We start from the raw sequence: 21,891 nt of genomic DNA on the forward strand, positions 1-21,891 counted from the left end.
ATAGCTGTAATTAATGAAATGTTTCTGGGCAGAAAGATAAAAGTAACTTGTTGACCCCTTTCTGCAGAGAAATTATACAAACTAAGGCAATTTTTAAAATGTTATATAGAAGAATGTAAAATCCTCCAAAAGTATGTTGGATGCTGGAATGGGGTGAGGAAGGAATTCCTACTGACTCATGTGAACAGCTGGCACTGTGAAACACGAGATAAGATTACCCTTTGCAAAAACAAGTCTAATTAAAAGCCATCAGGGAATTTAAGCTACCTCATTTACATTCAGTCACTTACAAAAATAATGTTAACATTTCCAGTTTAAACAAATGATTAATGTTAACTATCTTCTGTTGCATTTTCAGATAACAGAAAATGTTAACATGATTTGATACCAGGAAGCAAAATACAAGTGAGCCTCTAAAAAAAGAGGTGTGTTAGGCTGAAGGCACTCCAAATACTGGCAGTTATGTGCATGTTTTCTAAGAATCATTGGCTGCATTGGCCATCTGTAAACAGTTAAGGTTAAAATTTACAGTCTCAGTAGGTCAGCACACTTTATTTTTCTGTTTGCAAAAGCTTCCTGAAGATTCTTCCAACAGAGAGACAGAGGTAGGACAGAAGTATTTCTGGGCAGGATGTGTTTGCTCACAAGAGAGAACTGTTAAATTTGCTGAGATGTAACATTACTATTTATTTTAAATACAAAAGAATTATTTGCCTCAACATGAATAATTATAATATCATGCCTTTAATAAACCCACTATAATATAATTATCATCATACTATCTATAACACCCCTCTCCCAGTTACAGTTCAGCACAGGAAAAGTAGTACCATAGAAAGAGTGAGGATACTTGATTGGAAGTCTAGAATGTGTAGTAATCTACCCAATCCAATAAAATGCCTAAGCCCCACTGAACTTTCTTCACACGAGCAGTCCCAGCTGAAGCCAACAGGATTACTCATGCTGAAAGTTAAGCCTGTGCCAAAATAAATTGCTGGACCGGTGCTTTTCATAGAATCATAGAATGGTTTGGGTTGGAAGGGACCTTAAAGACCATCTAGTTCCAACCCCCCCTGCCATGGGCAGAGACACCTTCCACTAGACCAGGTTGCTCAAAGCCCCGTCCAACCTGGCCTTGAACACTTCCAGGGATGGGGCATCCACAACCTCTCTGGGCAACCTGTTCCAGTGCCTCACCACCCTCACAGTAAAGAACTTCTTCCTCACATCTAATCTAAATCTACCCTCTTTCAGTTTTAAGCCATTACCCCTTGTCCTATCACTACATGCCCTTGCAAAAAGTCCCTCTCCAGCTTTCTTGTAGGCCCCCTTTAGGTACTGGAAGGCTGCTATAAGGTCTCCCTGGAGCCTTCTCTTCTCCAGGCTGAACAACCCCAACTCTCTCAGCCTGTCTTCATAAGAGAGGTGCTCCAGCCCTCTGATCATCTTTGTCACCCTCCTCTGGACTCGCTCCAACAGGTCCATGTCCTTCTTATGTTGGGGGCCCCAGAGCTGGAAGCAGTACTCCAGGTGGGGTCTCACCAGAGTGGAGGAGAGGGGGAGAATCACCTCCCTGGACCTGCTGGTCACGCTTCTTTTGATGCAGCCCAGGATACGGTTGGCTTTCTGGACTGCAAGCGCACATTGCCGGGTCATGTTGAGCTTCTTGTCAACCAACACCCCCAAGTCCTTCTTCACAGGGCTGCTCTCAATCCATTCTCTGCCCAGCCTGTATTTGTGCTTGGGATTGCCCCGACCCAGGTGCAGGACCTTGCACTTGGCCTTGTCGAACTTCATGAGGTTTGCACGGGCCCACCTCTCAAGCCTGTCAAGGTCCCTCTGGATGGCATCCCTTCCCTCCAGCATGTCGACCGCACCACACAGCTTGGTGTTGTCTGCAAACTTGCTGAGGGTGCACTCAATCCCACTGTCCATGTCCCTGACAAAGATGTTAAACAGCACTGGTCCCAATACTGACCCCTGAGGAACGCCACTCGTCACTGGTCTCCACTTGGACAACAAGCCGCTGACCGCAACTCTTTGAGTGCGACCATCCAGCCAATTCCTTATCCAGCGAGTGGTCCATCTGTCAAACCCATGCCTCTTCAATTTAGAGACAAGGATGTCGTGCAGGACAGTGTCAAATGCTTTGCACAAGTCCAGGTAGATGATGTTAGTTGCTCTTCCCTTATCCACCAATGCTGTCATTCCGTTGTAGAAGGCCACCAAATTTGTCAGGCATGATTTGCCCTTAGTGAAGCCATGTTGGCTGTCACCAATCACCTCCTTATTTTCCATGTGCCTTAGCATAGTTTCCAGGAGGATCTGTTCCATGATCTTGCCGGGCACAGAGGTGAGACTGACTGGCCTGTAGTTCCCCGGGTCTTCCTTTTTTCCCTTTTTTAAAAATGGGGGTTATGTTTCCCCTTTTCCAGTCAGTGGGAACTTCACCGGACTGCCATGACTTCTCAAACATGATGGATAGTGGCTTAGCCACTTCATCTGCCAGTTCCCTCAGGACCCGTGGATGCATCTCATCAGGTCCCATGGACTTATGCACCTTCAGGTTCCTTAGATGGTCTCGAATCTGATCTTCTCCTACTGTGGGCAGTTCTTCATTCTCCCAGTCCCTGCCTTTGCCTTGCCTTGGCCCTTCTGCGACTTGGGTGGTGTGGCTGGAGCACTTGCTGGTGAAGAGTGAGGCAAAAAAGTCGTTGAGTACCTCAGCCTTCTCCATGTCCCGGGTAACCAGGTCTCCCGTTTCCTTCCGGAGAGGGCCCACATTTTCCCTAGTCTTCCTTTTATCACCGTCGTACCTATAGAAGCTTTTCTTGTTGCCCCTGACGTCCCTGGCCAGATTTAATTCTATCAGGGCTTTGGCTTTCCTAACCTGATCCCTGACTGCTCGGACAATTTCTCTGTATTCCTCCCAGGCTACCTGTCCTTGCTTCCACCCTCTGTAGGCTTCCTTTTTGTGTTTGAGTTTGTGCAGGAGCTCCTTGTTCATCCATGCAGGCCTCCTGGTGTTTTTGCCTGACTTCCTCTTTGTTGGGATGCATCCCTCCTGAGCTTGGAGGAGGTGATCCTTGAATATTAACCAGCTTTCTTGGGCCCCTCTTCCCTCCAGGGCTTTATCCCATGGTACTCTACCAAGCAGATCCCTGAAGAGGCCAGAGTCAGCTCTCCTGAAGTCCAGGGTAGCGAGCTTGCTGTGCGCCCTCCTCGCTGCCCTAAGGATCTTGAACTCCACCATTTCATGGTCACTGCAGCCAAGGCTGCCCTTGAGCTTCACATTCCCCACCAGCCCCTCCTTGTTGGTGAGAACAAGGTCCAGCATAGCACCTCTCCTCGTTGGCTCCTCTATCACTTGGAGAAGGAAGTTGTCATCAACGCATTCCAGGAACCTCCTGGATTGCTTATGCCCTGCTGTGTTGTCCCTCCAACAGATATCGGGGTGGTTGAAGTCCCCCATGAGGACCAGGACTTGCGAATGTGAGGCTGCTCCTATCTGTCTATAGAGGGCCTCATCCGCTCAGTCTTCCTGGTCGGGTGGCCTGTAGCAGACCCCCACTATAATGTCACCTGTCCCTGCCCTCCCTTTAATCCTGACCCATAGGCTCTCGGTCGGCTCCTCATCCATCCCCAGGCGGAGCTCCATGCACTCCAGCTGGTCATTGACATAGAGGGCAACACCCCCTCTTCATCTCCCCTGCCTGTCCTTCCTAAAGAGCCTGTATCCTTCCATTCCAACACTCCAGTCATAGGAGCCATCCCACCACATCTCCGTGATGCCAATAAGATCATAGCCCTGCAGGCGTGCGCACGTCTCCAACTCCTCTTGTTTATTCCCCATGCTACATGCGTTTGCACAGAGGCATTTAAGTTGGGCCCCCGATGAAGCTGACTTACTGGCTGGAATTCCTTTGTGCTGCTCTTCAGGTGCTCTCCTGCTGACCTGTGATCCCTCTCCAGGCTCTGGGCATCTATTGCTGGCACTGGCATCAAACTGGTAGGAGTGGGATGGATTGAGGTTCCCCTCCCCCAGCAACTTTAGTTTAAAGCCCTCTTCACCAGCTTGGCAAGCCTATGACTGAAGACGCTCTTCCCCTTCTCTGACAGATGGACCCCATCAGCCCCCAGTAGACCAGGTTTCTCAAAGCGAGTCCCATCGTCTAAGTAGCCAAATCCCTGGCTGTGGCACCAGTCCCGTAACCATTTGTTGATTCGCCAGATTCGACTGGCCCTTTCAAACCCCTTCCCTTTGACCGGGAGGATTGAGGAAAAAACTACCTGTGCTCCAGAGTTCCTTATCGCTGCTCCCAGGGCTCTGTAATCCTTCTTGATACTCCTCAGACTGCTCCTGGCTGTATCACTGGTGCCCACATGAAACAACAGCAGCAGATAATAGTCAGTGGACTGTACGAGGCTTGGCAGTCTCTCGGTGACATCCCTGATACGAGCCCCTGGTAAGCAGCATGCCTCTCTAGAGAGCGTGTCAGGTCGGCAAATGGGTGCCTCCGTACCTCTCAGAAGAGAGTCGCCTACTACTATCACCCGTCGCCTTTTCTTAGTTGCGCTGGTTGTTATACGGGGAGCAGATCGGGCTGCCTTACTCAGCTCCAGTGTCTCTCCTGATGTGACGGGTCTTTCCTCTTCAGTCTGCAGAGCGGTGAAGTAGTTCTGCAAGGGCACCTCAGGCTTCAGGGGAAGTCTCTTCCTCCTGCAGGTCCTTGCCCTTTGTGCTGGTTTTGGCTGGGATAGAGTTAATTTTCTTCATAGTAGCTAGTATGGGGCTATGTTTTGGATTTGTGCTGGAAACAGTTTTGATAATACAGGGATGTTTTTGTTATTGCTGAGCAGTGCTTACACAGAGTCAAGGCCTTTTCTGCTTCTCCCACCACCCCACCAGCGAGTAGGCTGAGGGTGCCCAAGAAGTTGGGAGGGGACACAGCTGGGACAGCTGACCCCAACTGGCCAAAGGGCTATTCCATACCATATGAAGTCATGCTCAGCATATAAAGCTGGGGGAAGAAGAAGGAAGGGGGGGACATTTGGAGTGATGGTGTTTTGTCTTCCCAAGTAACCGTTATGTGTGATGGAGCCCTGCTTTCCTGGAGATGGCTAAACATCTGCCTGCCGATGGGAAGTGGTGAATGAATTCTTTATTTTGCTTTGCTTGCATGCGTGGCTTTTGCTTTCCCTATTAAACTGTCTTTATCTCAACCCACGAGTTTTCCCACTTTTACCCTTCCGATTCTCTCCTCCATCCCACTGGGTGAGGGAAGTGAGCGAGCGGCTGTGTGGTGCTTAGTTGCCAGCTGGGGTTAAACCATGACACCCTTGCAAGCTTCCGTTCTTCTGCATTATTGGCCCCCCTCCCTTCCATGTGTGCCGGTGGGGGAGTTTTTGGCTGTTTGGCTGCGGGTCCACTGCAGACTGCACTTGGAACCAGCTATCTAACTCCTTCTCAGCCTCCCTGATGTTACACAGCCTTCTCACTGCCTCCTGCAGCTCAACCACCTGCTGCAGGAGGTCCTCCACCTGGGCACACCTTTTGCAGGCAGGTCTGCTGCCTGCCCCTGCCCCAGGAGAAAGGTCTAGGCACTTCCTGCAGTCTGAGGTCTGCACTGCAGCCTCTCCCTTCAGCAACTCCGTCTAGGTGGAGGCATCAGCCACCACTGGGGTAGATGGTGCAGACTCCCCAGCCGGAGCTGCAGCCTTTGCTCTCAGATGAGTGCCCACCATTCTGCCTTGAGGGTCAGGTAGGATGAGTGCCCTTGGCCTGTGCAGATGGTCACAGAACGATGTCCGGTTGCTGGGTTATGTGGACTTCAAGCCTCTCCACTCGGCCAGTGGAACGTCCCTCCTTCAAAGAGGCACCTTCCCGCACAAACTGCCGTGCCACACCCTGGCTGATGCACCATGCCCTGTTTGCCCCTCCTGGTCGCTAGTGCTCCCTGGGGCTGCCCTTTGTGGGAGTGGGGGGATGGCCGCCGTTACTCCTGGCCCCGCCCATGCCTCATCAGCTGCTCTCTCTCGTGAGAGCTACCGGCTCCTGGCAGGTCTCCAAGCTCTCCTGGGGTTTCCCCAGCTCAGGAAACCCCCTCTGTACACCTCGATCCCCTGCTTCACGCAGAACGCGCCTGCACCGGAGCTGATCGCCTCGGCAAGTGACTGTTCTCAAAACACTCAGCAAACATTTATCTTCCCAAGAAACTGGGCCATATTTGACCATTAATTATAAAGCAGAACTCCTCATTAGCCACTTAGAAATTAATGACATGAGATGACCTCTCATGGATATAATCTTTTAAAGCTCCAAAACTGCTTTATTGGGGAGTAAACTTAGCCACAAAGAATTTAAGTGAACTGTTGGAGAAACAGCGAATTGATGTCCGAGTTCGAATCAGAACCTAGGCATTTTCCCTCCTGCTAGCATGCTTTAAACCATGTTACCATATTGGAAGAGGAGAGCATTACTACAGTGAATAATTGCTTGCTACTGTAGAATTAAAAAGAAAAGTTCATGCAATTCTCTCTTACCTTGCAGCCAGTCTCGAAAGTAGTGCAACCACATTTTGGGAAGCTGCTTATTCTCTTCCAACAAAACATATGTCACATTACTGAAACTTTTGTGAAGTTCATAAAGTAAGTGCTGGACATTGGGATAGTCTGCTTTCTGTGTCACTATATACATGTTGTAAAAAGAGAAATACTTGAACTGTGCTGCAATAAAGTCATATTCCTGGGTTTCTTGTGGTACAATGTCTGTGAGATTCAGTCCATCTCTAGCCCGGGTAGTTCCATAAAGGCTGAGCCCAAGTAAACCCAGAAAAAGAAAAATAACCACAATCTGCAACAGAAAATGGAAATGCATTTGGTTTTATGTTCCTAAAGAAATGAATAACTCATAATGGCACACAGAACCAAGTTCAAAATTAATACCCATCACTATACTTTTAAGCTTTTATATATTTATGCACACACACACAACAAGGCCAAACTAATTTGTGTTTTAGTGAAGGGGCTCTAGATCATGAACAGGAAATTTATATGGTGATGAAGTTAAAAAGTAGATTTAGTTTCACTGTTCATGAGCTTAGGTTACTGAAAGTCACCAAAACCCTCACTCATAACTTACATTTGAAAAGTATGTCACTACAGCACTACCAAGATAAAAATTTTAAAGTATGAAATTAGGTGTAAAATTATTAAGAATTGTAATTCCAAAATAATTCTATTTATTCCTGATATTTAATACTATTGTCAGGATAATTTTCCTACTGGGCAAGGCAGAAGTCTATTTTTGAAAAACAGGTAAATAGTTTTCTGATTACCTTAGCTTTTGGTTTTAGCAGGAATGGAGCATAATGCTTTTCTGAAAAAGATGAGAGTGTCCATTTAGTACAGGGTGGCTCAAGGCAATGCATACTGGAGTCTGAGAATTGGGAAAGCAAATCTCTTGTCGAGCTTGTGCTTTCTGGGCTCTGGCAGCTGAGATGATTATCTTGCGTCACTGTCACCGGCTGCACAGATATTGCTGAGCAAGGCTCTGCTGTGGTGTAGTACACCTGTGCATGAGGATCGTATTCTGTGCGCAACTGCACTGTAGACTGCATTGTAATCTGAGTTTCATGTGCAAAACTGTGACTGCTGTATGGGGGTGGAGGACTGTAGCAAGTATTATCACTGTTTTCCACATATGCTTGAGGCTCAATCTGAATCACTCTAGTGGCACATGGACTGCAAGAGAAGAGAAAAACATCTGTTCACATTTAGATAGGTCTTTATTTTAATCAGGTTAGATAGGATAATCTGCTTCCATCTGAGACTGCTTCTACTACTATTAAATTGTTTATGTTAATTAAGCATAATGTTTTGATGAGGATTTCCTTCTGCACTTTTAGGAAATATTTCTTAGACATGGTTTAAAGTGTAGGCCTCTGAGCCTGTTTCTGCACGTTTCTTGTGCCCAAGAAAGAAGGAACCAGCATTTGTCTGAAGACACTGGCATCTGCTCACATCACTATTAATTACACATGCTAATCAGGTCAATAACCAGGTAGTTGCACACAGTCTGAATGCATGATATGTGTGTGTGAGTTTACATCTACACAACCATGCTGAGAATTAAAGTATTTAGAAGATCAAAATGTAAATGCATGACATGCTGATTTCTTCTGTTTAGAACTATTAAAGTAACTGTTAAATAATATTTGGGCCTTCTGGATAAGATCTCAGACTTTTGGGAGGCAGGTTGAAACTGCTTGCCATACACTGACTGCATGTTTTAAAATTGAATTAAACATATACAAGGATTAATTCCCAGGAAGGACGGGCAACATGAAGAGACAAAATTACAGAAGCATTTTTTTGAAACATTCCCTTTATTGTAGTCTATGCAAGAACATAACGGATACCTAGTTTATTAAAAAAAAGTCATAAACAAGCCTCCTTCTGTAAATAAAAACAAATTGCTGAGAAAACAGTATCAGATTTTTCACCAAGTGGAAAAATCCTACAAAAAGGAAGAAAATGTTGCCTATGTAAACAAAGCAAGCTCTTATTAACTGAATTTCTTCATATGTACATGGGCCCAAATTCTGATTCACATTTGGTACAACTTTAGATGGGGGAATACATGTAAGCCTTCTGAGTACCACGAGTTATTTACAGTCTTCCATAAGAGACTGGAATTAAGTCTTCCAAGGTTACCCAATATCAGCACTGGACACACTGCAGTACCCCATAAAATTCTAAAAATACAGATATTACTAAAGCATGGCTCTTACATGCTTCCAGAAAGTTGTCCTCCAATGGCTAAAATGGATGTACGTATGAATAAAGGAAAAAAGTGTGTGTGTGTGTGAAATGCCTTTTAACTTTTCCCCTCAGTCAGATAAAAAAACAAGGTAGCAAATGTAATTCAGCAATAAAACCATGACAATAACATACTGACCCTGCTGCTGTTCTGCTGCAATGAAGAACTCCCACTCTTGACAAGGGGTAGTAGCACTGATTGGTGATCACAAAAAGGATGCACCTCATATACTGTAATTCTATCACACATTCTCACCTTGTAAAACAGCAGAATATATCCAGTCTCCTGTCTTCCCGACGATAAAGGTCCATGCTCAGGATAGCAGGAAAAATCAGCAAAACCATAGCAAAGTTGAATACCACCACAACTGCTGCCTAGAGATCAATCATAAGAGAAGCGAAGTCATGACTAAGCTTCATTTAGGGCACTGGCTTTACAATTCTCACCCATCCACCCATTTATCATGTTTACTCATCAGACCCTTTCAAGCTTCTCCCTGAGGGAACTGGGAGGTACATTTTTACATCCCAGTTTCATTATAGTAGGCCTACTGTAGTTAATTAATTTCTTTTAATATTAACCTTCATATTATTTTAATATCTCTATACCTAGAGATGTGGTGGCACCAAGATTTTTAAAGTGGAAAAAACAGAGTCGTCAATAAATTACACTTTTATATGAGATTCTGCCCTATTAGAGTCTCACAGTACAAAAAGATGGAAGCAAAAGCAAACCTGGAACTAGGATTGAAGTTCTCACATTTAAGGGATCTGAAGTAATTTAAGTACCACAATAACATTAAAGCACATTATTAAATCAGTAATGAAATAAAGGTTTAATTAAATTTTAATGAAACTGCTCTATTTAGTAAAACACTATGCATTTGATGTACTTAAAGTCTAGCAAAAAAGAGTAACATTTTGGGATTATCTGTTGAACTCTCCTGCTTGTGTTTAACAGAACTTGATTAATGAGCCAGTCTACCAAAATGAGTCTTAAATTGGAACAAGAATAGTCAAGTTAATTTGCAAAGTGATCACTATTTAAAGAAAAACAACCCCCCCTTCAAACCATAACCCTTTCCTACACAGAGATTCCCAGAGAATCTCTATAAACATATGCGGTGCAGCATTTATCATTGTTAATGGTATTTATTTGCAATAAAACATAGCTAAGATCACTAGCCTTACAAAGGGAAAACTTGGGCACAGATGGGTTTGGAAGATAGTAGTAGAATAGTAGAGATAAGGATAAGACATTGAGGAATTTTATTTTTTTTCCCCAAAAAAACTGGAAAAAAATAGTTGAGCCATCAACAGATAAAAAAAAGGAAACCCTTATATTTTACTCATTATATAATCAGTAGGCATCTCTATAGTAGCCCAGTTTCAGGCTGAGGAAAGCATATAAATTATCAAGTGCCTCCACCTGTAACTTCTGAAGTAAACACCACTTGGGTTCAAACAGTCAAAAAAAGGACTAAAATTGGATTACACAAATTAAGTGCCTAACCTGATGTAAATGAGCCCTCCTTTTTCCAACACAGATCAATGGCTGCTTTTGATGTTGAAAATCAGCCCTTAAAATTGGCAACTGAAAAGATGAGACATCCAAAATTCATGTTTTAAAAATACTCAACTTATGTGACCCTAAATAATGCAATTTTGTATTTTTGTGTCTCTTATCTGTGAAAATCATAATAACCTACTGAATGATTTTTAGGGTTTTGAAGCTGTAAAGTATAATAAAAAGCCTAGTTCTTGCTTTTACTTTTCTGAGAATGACAGAATCAGTTATGTATGTAAACATTTTATAGTTATTTCAATCATAAATATATTGTACAAAAAAGTGGTTCTTACTGATGTTTCTCTTTTGTTGTCTCCAGCCTGCTTAAAGTAAGATTTTGGTCCTGCTGATTGGCTGGAGACATAACTACTAAAATAGAGTTTATCTAGTGTTTAAAGCCTAATTAGCATTTAATCATTACTTTAATCTTCGAGAGAAAAGATCCCATGATCATTTCATGATTTATGAATATCAACACAGAAAGGTATGTAAGGTCATAGACAAAACTTCAAAACTAAGTGATTTCCTTTTGATCCTCTCTAGAATAGACTGAATCTGTCAGGAAAACAAACGGCTTCTGTTGCAAGCAAGGTGTTTGTTGCACCTAGTTCATACAACCGCTCTCTTATTGCTGCTAAACCAGTGAAAATTGAATCACCCATAAATCATGAGTAATTAATTGTGTCTAACCAAGAGCATCCATCAAGGATCAGCTATGAATTGTTGAGATTTGGAAAAATCAGCTGAGACCTGGTCTAAGAATTCTTATACCTCTCATCATGCCTGAAAAACTAACTGAAGTCCTCTACTTCTGCTCACTTCTATAAACACTTCCTGCCTTATCAGTTCTTTGTAGACCCCAGCGACCTTGAATCCCAAATGCCGCTAAACCCAAAAACTAATACTTAAATGCATGGCAGAGATGCCATTAGTTATATCTACATTTGATTTTTAAAGGAGAATCGAAAGTATCCCAGCAACACATAGTAAATCTACCTATTGACATGGCATCTCTTTTTAGAGCAACTAGATTTTCCATTGTGCCATACTGGTGTTGATGTACTGATCCTGGAAGTCAAATATTTCTAAACAAGCCTCTATCCTGACTTGTATTTCGATGGATTCCTATAGCTTAACACCACACTTCCTATATATATTATACTTTCTCTCACTCACCCTCCACCCCAACATCTCAAGGACATAACATTTCACATTCACAATTAAATACAGAAAATATTGTTCAGTATATCAATTCGAATTTGTTATCTCATCCAAAACCAACCCATGAACTGATAAGGTGCAGTGTGCCTTCCAGTTCCTGCTGTACATCCCCAACTCCAGGGGCACTTGGAAGCAAGTGAGACAAGGGAAGGAGAAGTGGTTTGAGATTCAGATTAGCAAGGGGGGAAGGAAGAACTGTTGAGGAGTGACTGAGTCTCTGACCTGATGCATCAGCCACCACCTTCCCTCCCCAATACTATTTAGAAGTCTGGTGGCTGGGAATGGGAACATATGAAAAAATGTGATCTTAATCTTGGCAATATCTGCAATCTGTAATGGTGACATTGATTAGAAAAGCACCAACAAAAGTCTGTGGTAATAGATCTCCCAATGTACAGGCAATCTGCTAGCAGCAGCTGAGCTGAGAGCAAGCAGAGGATTTTTGGGAACAGGCATGGCATCTGCTTTCACCCTTTCAGAGAGGAATAGTCAAATGGGAGAGGAAAGGACCTCAAGCCTTTTCCTTGAAAAATCAATAAAGGTAAGATTAGTACTAGAGCAGGAAAAAACATGGGGCTTACTCAAAGGTGTTAACTGAAGGAGTTCAGTGAAATGAGAACATCAGAGAGAAGTAAAAAAAAAATCCATTAAGCAGACAAAACTTGATCACTTTCTGAGAAACATGCTCTGATTTTGCATTTTTTAATAATGCACAGCCTAAAATATTATTGTTGTTGCTGCAACTGTTAACTGAAACAGAAGAATGACTGTGCTGAAGGCAGCAAGGAAGAAGCAAGCCAGGATGATAGACTGGGGCCCTGACAAAGGTATGTGCTGCTATTTGCCATTCCTGGCAGCCCACCTGTCCTGGTTTTGGCTGGGATAGAGTTAATTTTCTTCTTAGTAGCTGGCACAGTGCTGTGTTTTGGATTTAGTGTGAGAATACTGTTGATAACATGCTGATGTTTTAGTTGTTGCTAAGTAGGGCTTATCTTAAGCCAAGGACTTTTCAGTTTCCCATGCTCTGCCAGCAAGCAGGTGTGCAAGAAGCTGGGAGGGAGCATAGCCAGGGCAGCTGACCCGAACTAGCCAAAGGGATATTCCATACCATGGAACATCATGCCCAGTATATAAACAGGGGGGGAGTTGGCTGGGAGGGGTGGATCGCTGCTCTGGCATCGGTCAGCAGGTGGTGAGCAATTGCATTGTGCATCACTTGTCTTTTCTTGGGTGTTAATACCTTTTTTTGTTATATTCCTTTTCATTACAATTATTATTATATTATTATTATTATTATTCTTAGTTAGTAGTGTATTTTATTTTAATTTAGTTATTAAACTGTTGTTATCTCAACCCACGAGTTTTACTTTTTTTTTTTTCTTTCCTCCTCCTCCCCACCCCACTGGGAGGGGGAAGGGGGAAGCGGCTGCGTGGTGCTCAGTTGCTGGCTGGGGTTAAACCACAACACCACCCAAGGAGAATGGGTGTGCTGTATAGCCAGAGGTGCTGAACAGACGAGGAGGTCTGTCAGGGAAACTTCCACCCTGCGCTGCCTGTCTGCAGCTCCCTCCTGACAACATACAGACTCAGATTTTTCCCACCTCTTCTCCTTAGGCTTTATTTTTGCTTGTTAAATTCTCATATCAGAAGCAGGGAAAGCTAAAAGACTTGGGTAAGAGGAAGGGGACAAACTGCTTCAGCAGAGTAAGATAATGAGTGAGCTTAAAAACTTATATTCCTTCTCCCCCCAAACCTACCACCACCACCTGATAATCACTTTTATATTTAGGAAAAAAAGTTATCATTCCTACTGTGAGGAAAAAAAAGTTACTGCTAAAACTTATTGGGCAAAGTTCCACCCTTATTCATTAGTGAGTCTATACCATTTCTCTGCTGTTAGGGGAGGAAATTTCTGGTGCAAGCAAGAAGTTAAGTGAATTTTTATGAAGCTCTGTCTTCTCTTTCCAGGGCAGAATTTATTCCATAAGGGTGTCTGAATATTCTGTCTGAGGAAAGAATTCAGCCCAGTGGTACTTATACTCTGCCATGCCTCCTTCATTTATGTTCAAAAGAAAATGCTATATTTAAGACATTCCTACAGCAAACTTCAAAAACTTTCAGGGGATTTCTTAGACAACCCCCCTGATTTTAAGAAATGCAACACATCTGAAAACTCAGGACCTACTCCTTCAAAGTCCTGAACACTCTCTTACAGGTGATTCTTGTGACTGAGTACTTGGGATACATTCAGCATCTCAAAACCTAAAGCCCCTTAAATAAGGGGCTAATAAGATCAGCAAAATAAATAAATGCATATTTATTATATTTGCATATTATTATATTTATTGATTAAAAAATGCAAACAGCTAAAAAGTTAAAACAGTCCTTATTCCCATAAGGGAATTAATTAAAAAAAAAAAACCAACTCACTTAAAGAAATGGAAAATGGTGATTTTTAAATTCAGCAAGAGCTAACCCACTTTCTTGAGTTAATCCTAGCAAATTCCTATGACAGCAGCAAACTTGCAGTGTTTAAGTTCCATAAAGTAACTGAACAACTCACAGGTATCAACGAACTGCATTAGCTGACGGAACAGAAGCTGAAATAAGAAAGCACTGATATGCAAAACATTAGTTTCTAAGTAAAAGTTGGGCTTCCACATGCAAGGCTAGTCAGGAAAGCATTTATTCTCCCTAGCAGCTGGGTCATTTTACAGATACTGGTCCTCAAAAGTTATGGAAACTTTGACAGTTATCTTGCAATATCTTAAGGAAAGCAAATGAAGAGCAAAATAAGGTTAAGAACAATTCTTTTTTTAAGCCTATCTGTTAAAAATTCACTATCTAGATGAGAAGGCAGCATCTGTGAAAAGTAAACTGCAGTATTTCATTGCTTTCTAAGTTTTGCTAGAAAGCTATCAAAGATGACAAGGAATTCTTGTTTAAACAAGCCTGAGTAAGAGGGAGAGGGAAGAAGACGACTGTGAATAAAGAAATCCATATATACAGACCACCCACCAAAATCTGCCATGGTTATCTGATTCTGAATGTATGATTAAATGCATTACCTGGTTTTGATTATACCTGGTGAAGCTAGACAATGCAAGTAATAGATGTTCCTTTCTAACAATAAGGGCTGTAATTTCAGTGTTTCCTAACTTATATACACAGATTGCTCTAGTACCAATAAATCCTCAGTACGGGTCTCTGGTTGGCCTTTTTGCACATTTTTCCATCTCTTATATACATATAAGGGATTACTATGTGCAAGGAAAGACAGATTACAGATGCATCTGAGAAAAGATTGAGCCACTCAAACATTCATTTCTGGACACCCAAATGTATCTACACATGGATTCCATGATAATCACTGCCTTAAAAATAACTTTGATCATGATGTCATTCTGAATAATATCAACATGTTCATACATGGATATGTTGAAACCTCATTGGAAACTTTGTCTTTCGTTTTACTTTTTGAAAGCACCATGCATTTGACAACATGGGCTTCCTTTTCTGAACTTCTGCTGATTCAGTTTACAGCAAGTCATAAGACATGGCAGCAGGTAAAAAAAAAAGACTTTTAAAAAAAGATAAATTTAATTTATACTCAAATTACAGTAACAATTACAGCTGTTGTCTCCACAGATATTCCAAAGGCAATCTGCCATGTTCTGATGTGAGAAGTGAGAACAGGCTGAGCAAAATTTGATCAAAAAAAGCAGCACAGCAGTGTGACTAGGATAAAATAACCCATCTCTGTTGGGTTCTTATTAGGAGAGTAGCATTTAGGCTGAAGTAGCTTCTATAAAGCACAGTCACTGCAAAGCCAGACAATGGGAAAATAGGACCTCTCTTCTGATTCCTAGTGAAGATCTCCAGTATCCTTTTTGCTGCTTAAGATATGTTAGATGTTTGAGTTTGGGCCACAGATTATAGAACAGAATCATAGAATCACAGAATTATTTAGATTGGAAAAGACCCTTAAGATCATCAAGTCCAACCATTAACTTAACACTGCCAAGTCCACCACTAAACCATGTCCCTAAGTACCACATCTACACGTCTTTTAAATACCTCCAGGGATGGTGACTCAACCACTTCCCTGGGCAGCCTGTTCCAATGCTTGACAACCCTTTCGGTGAAGACATTTTTCCTAATATCCAATCTAAACCTCCCCTGGCGCAACTTGAGGCCATTTCCTCTCGTCCTATCACTTGCTACTTGGGAAAAGAGACCGACACCCACCTTGCTACAACCTCCTTTCAGGTAGTTGTAGAGAGCGAGAAGGTCTCCCCTGAGCCTCCTTTTCTCCAGACTAAACAACTCCAGTTCCCTCAGCCACTCCTCATAGGACTTGTGCTCTAGACCCTTCACCAGCTTCATTGCTCTTCTTTGGACATGCTCCAGCATCTCAATGTCTTTCTTGTAGTGAGGGGCCCAAAACTGAACGCAGTATTTGAGGTGCAGCCTCACCAGTGCTGAGTACAGGGGGACGATCACTTCCCTAGTCCTGCTGGCCACACTATTTCTGATAGAAGCCAGGATGCTATTGGCCTTCTTGGCCACCTGGGCACACTGCCGGCTCATATTCAGCCGGCTGTCGACCAACACCCCCAGGTCCTTTTCCACCAGGCAGCTTTCCAGCCACTCTTCCCCAAGCCTATAGCATTGCATGGGGTTGTTGTGACCCAAGTGCAGGACCCGGCACTTAGCCTTGTTGAATCTCATATGATTGGCCTCGGCCCATCGATCCAGCCTGTCCAGATCCCTCTGTAGAGTCTTTCTACCCTCAAGCAGATCAACACTCCTGCCCAACTTGGTGTTGTCTGCAAACTTACTGAGGGTGCACTCGATCCCCTCATCCAGATCATTGATAAAGATATTAAACAGAACTGGCCCCAATACTGAGCCCTGGGGAACACCACTTGTGACCGGCCACCAACTGGATTTAACTCCATTCACCACCACTCTTTGGGCCTGGCCATCCAGCCAGTTTTTTACCCAGCAAAGAGTACGCCCATCCAAGCCATGAGCAGCCAGTTTCTCCAGGAGAATGCTGTGGGAAACAGTGTCAAAGGCTTTACTAAAGTCCAGGTAAACAACATCCACAGCCTTTCCCTCATCCACTAAGCGGGTCACCTTGTCATAGAAGGAGATCAGGTTAGTCAAGCAGGACCTGCCTTTCACAAACCCATCCTGACTGGGCCTGATCACCTCGTTGTCCTGTACATGCTGTGTGATGGCACTCAAGATGATCTGCTCCATAACCTTCCCTGGCACCGAGGTCAGGCTGACAGGCCTGTAGTTCCCCGGATCCTTCTTCCGGCCCTTCTTGTAGATGGGCATCACATTTGCTAACCTCCAGTCAACCGGGACCTCCCCGGTTAGCCAGGACTGCTGATAAATGATGGAAAGTGGCTTGGTGAGCACTTCTGCCAGCTCCCTCAGTACCCTTGGGTGGATCCCATCCGGCCCCATAGACTTGTGTGTGTCTAAGAAGTAGTGTAGCAGGTCGTTAACCATTTCCCCTTAGATTATGAGGGCTCCCTGTCTCTGTCTTCCAGCTCAGCAGGCTGGGTACCCCGAGATTTAGATGACATAAATCACTTCTTCCAAAAGAAGTGTTACACTTCAAAAATATTTCACACACTCAAACTGATCTTTGCCATAATATAAAACAATTCACTGTCATATCCCCTGTAAGAAGGGAGATCTAGGTTTTGGCAAGTCAGCAGAACTAAATACTGCTAACTATTCAGGACTAAAGCTCTAGTTTAAGATGCCACAGATATCTGCTCAACTATGCAGCAAACCAATGCCTTTGTTCTCCTTTACTTTCTCTGTTATTCACTACCAAATTGCCTACTGAGAAGAAAATGGTAAACAAGTTACTAATGTTGGTCATGTAGTTGCAATCATGAACACTTTTTACCATTTAATAGCTTAATGCAGGCATGCTTAAATTGCTGAAAACAGCAATAATTGCCTCAGGTATTAAGAAAAAATGCAGCCCTTGCTTCCTCTGGGTAGGTCAGGGGCTCAAGGAGAATACTTACTTGGAGTGAAAATGCTCGTAAAGCAGGTATAGGGATTAAGGCAGCCATAAAGAAAGCAGTAACATTGCTGATAGATGTAAGGGCTATGCTTGCTCCTGTTCGCTTCAAACATTCACCTGTTCTGTCCTGCAAAACAAATGACGTATCGTACAAGTCAAGTGAATAAGGTGATGTCCTGCAAATGAAGGGGTCGTCCTACAGATATAACATGGTAACAGTGAAAACTATTACAAGGAAATTCTGAATACAAGTGTGCATTTGAGAGTATGTAAGAGTAAATAATATACTAAGTACACTGTCCAGGAGAAAATGACATGCTTACATTTTTTGAGGGTAGCAAACATTATCAAAGCTGACACTGGCTTCAAAAGTCAAAGCTAAATGGATACTGACATTATATCAAATACATCAGTTATTAAGTAGGATGTATTTTGTATCAGTGCAGTCACTTGGTGTTCTCAACATTTTTCAGACAAAATAAGCATGCATTAACAGCATAGATGCATAATGTCTTGAAGAAGCATGTAAGAAAAAAAACCCAGGAACCCCAGGAACCCCAGGAACCACACAAAAAACCAGAGAGAATCAAGCACAGGACCCTTTTCCAACGCAGTAGGTTATTTTGAAGCACATGGAGGTTATAGCACAATGAGTTTGTAGCGCCTGCATGCCAAACCAGCTGGAAAGAGCACATGGAAGACATTGCTTGTACAAAACAAAACTGGCAAATATATATTGCTTTTAAATGATTTGTACTTTGGATATGAAACTTTGGACTGAGAATAAAAAGGTCAGTAAAAGGAAAAGATTATAAAAGTGAGGAGGATCTTAGATTGAATAATGTGAATAATGTGAATGGCATGGTTAATTATAAATAAAAGGAAAGAAAACCAGGCCCTAGGACAAAGATCTCTAGAACAAAAGCTTTTTTAAAAAATCACTACTAACTAATTCTAGGTATAATATATTTTCCTATATGAGGCTTTTTCTTTTCTTTTATTCTTTTATTTTCCCCCAACTCCCCATTTTGTCATTACCTCAAATGGAATTCTCTTATTCTGCCCTGTTTCACTAAATGCATGTACCAGAAGGAATATATCATCTACACCAACTCCAAGAGCAAGAAAAGGCAAAACCTTGGGGGAGAAACAAAACAAGCAAAAAACCAAGAACGTTTTTATATTATTCTTATGATCTACCATGCAGCTAGTCATTAGATGGCTAATCAAAATAACCTTTACACTACACTCTGAACACAAATCCAAGGTTAAAATGAAAATCAATAGGATGCAATACAGCTATTAACTTTCATTCTGAAAAACTGCTGAGTAACTTGCAGTATACCATTTACAGGTACAAAACCTCACTAAAAGTAATTCAAGTTTTTGGTAGGCAAAGAATATCAGATAATATTTCAAGTTATTTTCAAAATATTTTCAGGAGTTGAACATCCTGATATATTCAGATGTAAGGACAAAACTTGCAGCTTCTTATGTACAACTAGATGCTTGCACTCATATTGGGACACAGAAAAACAAATATCCTAGAATCTATCTAATTAAACAAACTGCAGGATATCTGCCTTTTTCTTTAAAATCATTTGGCAGCACGTTCTCTTAATTTCTCACAGCACAAGCTACTAGATAGGAGAAAGACACAAGTAAAAATCTAAAAATCAAAATACTTTCTCAGCTTTTGTTTTTCCTCAAAGATTGATTCAGATGTATTCATTTACTAACAAAGTTCTTTTAATTTAGCAGCAGACTTGTGGCTCCTTAATACCTGAGTTGTGGCAGCATTAAAGGAAATTCCAATCAATGAGCACAGACCCAATCCTGCAGCCACTGAGAGAGCAACCAAGAAGACTCCTGCCAGTCCCACAGCACCCTGAGACTTGGCACAGTCCCACCGCAGCATTGTTAAACAGGCGTAGGCAAGCTGAAAGCAGAGCAGGGATTGGATTAGAATGGATCCTTCTCTATCGGCTATCTCCCCCCAACAACATACACAGCTTACAAGCGTTTTTAAACAGAACACACACATCAGAGATGTTACATAGAGGAATAGGTGACAACCCTGAGGCAAATGTTTACAAACTGCAATTTTTAAGTACTCTGAAAATGTTCTGGACTGTTGACTGGTAACAACAAGGCAGCCATTTGAGCCCTGCTATACTACTAGAGTCAATTAAATAAATAGAATTTATTTTCTTACCATTAGTAAGTAGCCACTAGCTACTCTGATAACACTGACATCAGAAAATGACTTTAGAATGTCATCCAGGGTAGTTGTAGTAAAGGAAAGCACCTTCTGAGTAGAGTTTTGTGCAACACTTTGATGAACAACCTATGGAAAGAAAAATAAAACTTAGTGTGGCTAAAAAAAAAAGCCCATTATCATCTTCTACAGCACATATCTGAAATCAACTACTTTTGCCTTAATGTTCCTGTTAAAGCACACACCCTATACAAGAGATTTCACTGATGCTACATGAAATAAATATTTTTGGTAATTATTTCCTGCAAGCTACTGATTATCAAACAAGAATTTGCATCCTTCAGGAAAGGCCACTGCATTCACAGCTCATTCAAAACATTTAACTTAACTCCTGAAATGTAAAGGAGGTTTCTTCTTTCCATAACTCTGCCATTGATTTGCTGTTGTATGAGTTTTGCCTTTAATCCAAGGTCCAGCAAACAGTAAAACCTTCATGGCTTCTCATATGTGAATAAACAAGCAGCTTCTTAATTAAAAAAAAGAAGAAATCAGCCTTTTTAAATAGTCTGTTACAACGCAAGGATAACTTTAAAACCGGGAGACAACACTCAATTCTAGTTTAAGCACCTTCCTTGAGAAAATACTATAAAAAGCCACGACTAAAGGCAGTGGATCTTAGTAAAACTTTATAGCAAGATATTTAGGTTATTTTCAATTTTACCTCAACATACATCCGCTGCCAGGCTTCCAGAATTGCTGCTGCCTTATCCTCACTCCAGTTGATATGTGAAACATATTCATACCCCTTGAAGTGCTCATACATTTGCTTAGGAGTCATTAACTGAAACATGGTTTGCAAAGCCTGGGCACTGTAACAGGGAGAGAAGAGAGAGGAGAAAGAGGCATAAAATAAGCATTTTCAGGAAATGATTTTTCACTGCATAAAGGCTCAAATGAGAGCCTAATAGGAGCTTGCACGAGTTCTTGATTTTATAGGACATATGTTGACATTAAAATTGAACAGAGTATAATTATTCCACTATGTATCTGGTTGTCGTGGTTTAACCCCAGTCAGCAGCCAAGCACCACGCAGCCGCTTCCCCCTTCCCCCTCCCAGTGGGGTGGGGAGGAGGGAAAAAAAAGTAAAACTCGTGGGTTGAGATAAGAACGATTTAATAACTAAAGTAAAATAAAATACACTACTAACTAAGAATAATAATAATAATATAATAATAATAATAATTGTAATGAAAAGGAATATAACAAAAAAAAAAAGAAATAACACCCAAGAAAAGTGATGCACAATGCAATTGCTCACCACCCGCTGACCGATGCCTGAGCAGCAATCCGCCCCTCCTGGCCAACTCCCCCCTGTTTATATACTGGGCATGACGTTCCATGGTATGGAATACCCCTTTGGCTAGTTCGGGTCAGCTATCCTGGCTATGCCCCCTCCCAGCTTCTTGCACACCTGCTTGCTGGCAGAGCATGGGAAACTGAAAAATCCTTGGCTTAAGATAAGAGCTACTTAGCAACAACTAAAACATCAGCATGTTTCTCACACTAAATCCAAAACACAGCACTATATCAGCTACTAAGAAGAAAATTAACTCTATCCCAGCCGAAACCAGGATACTGGTCTATACAGTATTGAGGCTAAGTCTGTTTTCACTGAAGTCAGTGAGAGTTTTGCCATTATTTTCAATAGGATCAGTTTCAGGAGCAAAGAATGTAACCCTACAAATCAGTTATAAAGATCATGACTGACAGACAGATTGCTATGAGGAGGACACAGGAACAGTTATTCCTATGAGATCTTGCAAATGCTGTTGGCAATTTGTCATTTAAAAACTGGTCTTTTTCATCCCTTGGAGAGAAATGCCAGACTAAACTCCTGACACCTGACAAGCAGCCAAGAATACACAAAAGGCAATAATTATCCATCGTAAATTTCCACAGTATATATCTGTATCCAACAATTTTAGAAGCTTAAGGAGCTATTTTATT

At 42.1% G+C, this 21,891-nt stretch overlaps 1 protein-coding gene across 2 annotated transcripts in view; it reads right to left on the minus strand.

The window, feature by feature from the left end:
- LOC127027961 (protein patched homolog 1-like) overlaps positions 1-21,891 on the minus strand; it is a 91,371-nt gene that overhangs the window by 32,709 nt on the left and 36,771 nt on the right. For both annotated transcript variants that reach the window (XM_050913805.1, XM_050913804.1), the window contains exons 8-15: positions 20,606-20,753; positions 19,882-20,013; positions 19,450-19,605; positions 18,705-18,803; positions 17,668-17,793; positions 9,077-9,195; positions 7,338-7,743; positions 6,544-6,853 (exon numbers count right to left, since the gene is read on the minus strand). In XM_050913805.1, the coding sequence (XP_050769762.1) occupies positions 6,544-6,853; positions 7,338-7,743; positions 9,077-9,195; positions 17,668-17,793; positions 18,705-18,803; positions 19,450-19,605; positions 19,882-20,013; positions 20,606-20,753 (1,496 nt within the window). The remainder of the gene's footprint in view (positions 1-6,543; positions 6,854-7,337; positions 7,744-9,076; positions 9,196-17,667; positions 17,794-18,704; positions 18,804-19,449; positions 19,606-19,881; positions 20,014-20,605; positions 20,754-21,891) is intronic.

The sequence above is a fragment of the Gymnogyps californianus genome, unplaced genomic scaffold, assembly GCF_018139145.2.
Source record: "Gymnogyps californianus isolate 813 unplaced genomic scaffold, ASM1813914v2 HiC_scaffold_110, whole genome shotgun sequence".
In the NCBI taxonomy this organism is placed as follows: Eukaryota; Metazoa; Chordata; class Aves; order Accipitriformes; family Cathartidae; genus Gymnogyps; species Gymnogyps californianus.